Here is a 1,388-nt window from a genome sequence, read left to right on the forward strand (position 1 = left end):
GGGCCTTTCCCCTCTAGGGGGTGCCAGCTCCCACCCGGCCCCAGGGCAGGGACTGGCTGGCTCAGGGGGTGGGCAATGGGACACAGGCCCTTTCCCTTCTGTGGGATGCTAGTTCCCACCCGGCCCCAGGGCAGGGACTGGCTGGCTCAAGGGGTGGGGATTGGGACCTTTCCCCTTTATGGAGCACCAACTCAGATCCAGCCCCAGGGCAGGCACAGGGAATGCGACAGGGGGCCTTTCCCCACTGCGGGGGCCGGCTCCCATCCACCCCAGGGCAGGGACTGGCTGGCCCGGAGGTGGGCAGTGGGACCCAGAGCCCTTCCCCTCCAGGGCACTGTGTGTAACCTCTCTCCCTAGGTGGGGTTCGGGATCGCGGAGCTGCAGGTCAAGCGCTGTGCTCTGCAGCTCGCCAGCGCCCTGGAGTTCATGGGGGCCAAGGGGCTGGTTCACCGCGATGTCAAGCCTGAGAACGTGCTGCTGCTCGACCTTGAGTGCCGGCGTGTCAAGCTGACCGACTTCGGGCTGAGCTGCCCGCAGGGCACTGCCATCGAGGCCCTGCCTGAGAACTTGCCCTACACAGCACCCGAGCTGTGCCGCCTGGGGCCCTCGGCCCGCCTGCTGGCCCAGCCCAGCCTGGACGCCTGGGCGCTGGGTGTGCTGCTCTTCTGCGTGCTGACCGGCTTCTTCCCCTGGCACACGGCCGCCGACCGGCACTACCGGGACTTTGAGCGCTGGCATCGCAGCCCCCGCGTCCGCCCGCGCCCACCCCACTGGGGGCGCTTCACCTACGAGGCCCGGGAGATGCTGCGAGGGCTGCTGGACCCCGACCCCATCCGGCGCAGCCCAGCCAGTGTTGCCATGGCCCACGTCAAGTGCCCCTGGCTGGAGCCCCAGGAACCGGGCACTGCCCGTGCAGACAGGACTCTGCTGGGGAGCAGCCATTGCTGCTGAGCCCCAGCCCCGTGGGCACTGCCGCCAGGCACAGGCACCCGCCATGGCCAAGGGGACGCAGGGACCAAGGACTTGCAGGACATGTTGCTTAGCAGGGACCATGGCCAGAGGCTGGTGCTGGGGGCCTGGCCAGGGGGATTGCAGAGAAGGTGAGGGAGGAGGGGGGGTAATAAAATCACGATCCTAACACTAACGGCTCAGAGCTTCCTTCACCATACCAGAGCAATGGGGCCACCTGCCTGACACCGCCCCCCACGACCCACAAAGCCCCAGATCAGACCCATGGCCCATCCCCGCTCCTCAGCCGCTGCGTTCGTCCCACGGGCCCCAGGCTGATGTTATTGGCCTCAGCCGCCATGGACTCTCTGAGCTGGGCCAGCTGCCCACTGTGGGAGTGTATGGGGCAGGAGGGCAGGGACTGAGACCCGGGGCCGTAG

General features: G+C 67.9%; 1 protein-coding gene across 1 annotated transcript; it reads left to right on the forward strand.

Annotated features, from left to right (window-relative positions):
• Positions 1–357: 357 nt before the first annotated feature.
• LOC113405648 (serine/threonine-protein kinase SBK2-like) lies at positions 358–951 on the forward strand (the record flags this gene model as incomplete). The annotated part of the gene is made up of 1 exon (XM_026646875.1): positions 358–951. A coding segment is annotated over one exon (594 nt), but the record flags the coding sequence as incomplete, so codon positions are not given.
• Between the last annotated feature and the right edge of the window lie 437 nt (positions 952–1,388).

This window comes from Terrapene carolina, unplaced genomic scaffold, assembly GCF_002925995.2.
Source record: "Terrapene carolina triunguis isolate 2854851 unplaced genomic scaffold, T_m_triunguis-2.0 Scaffold47570, whole genome shotgun sequence".
Lineage (NCBI taxonomy): Eukaryota > Metazoa > Chordata > Testudines > Emydidae > Terrapene > Terrapene triunguis.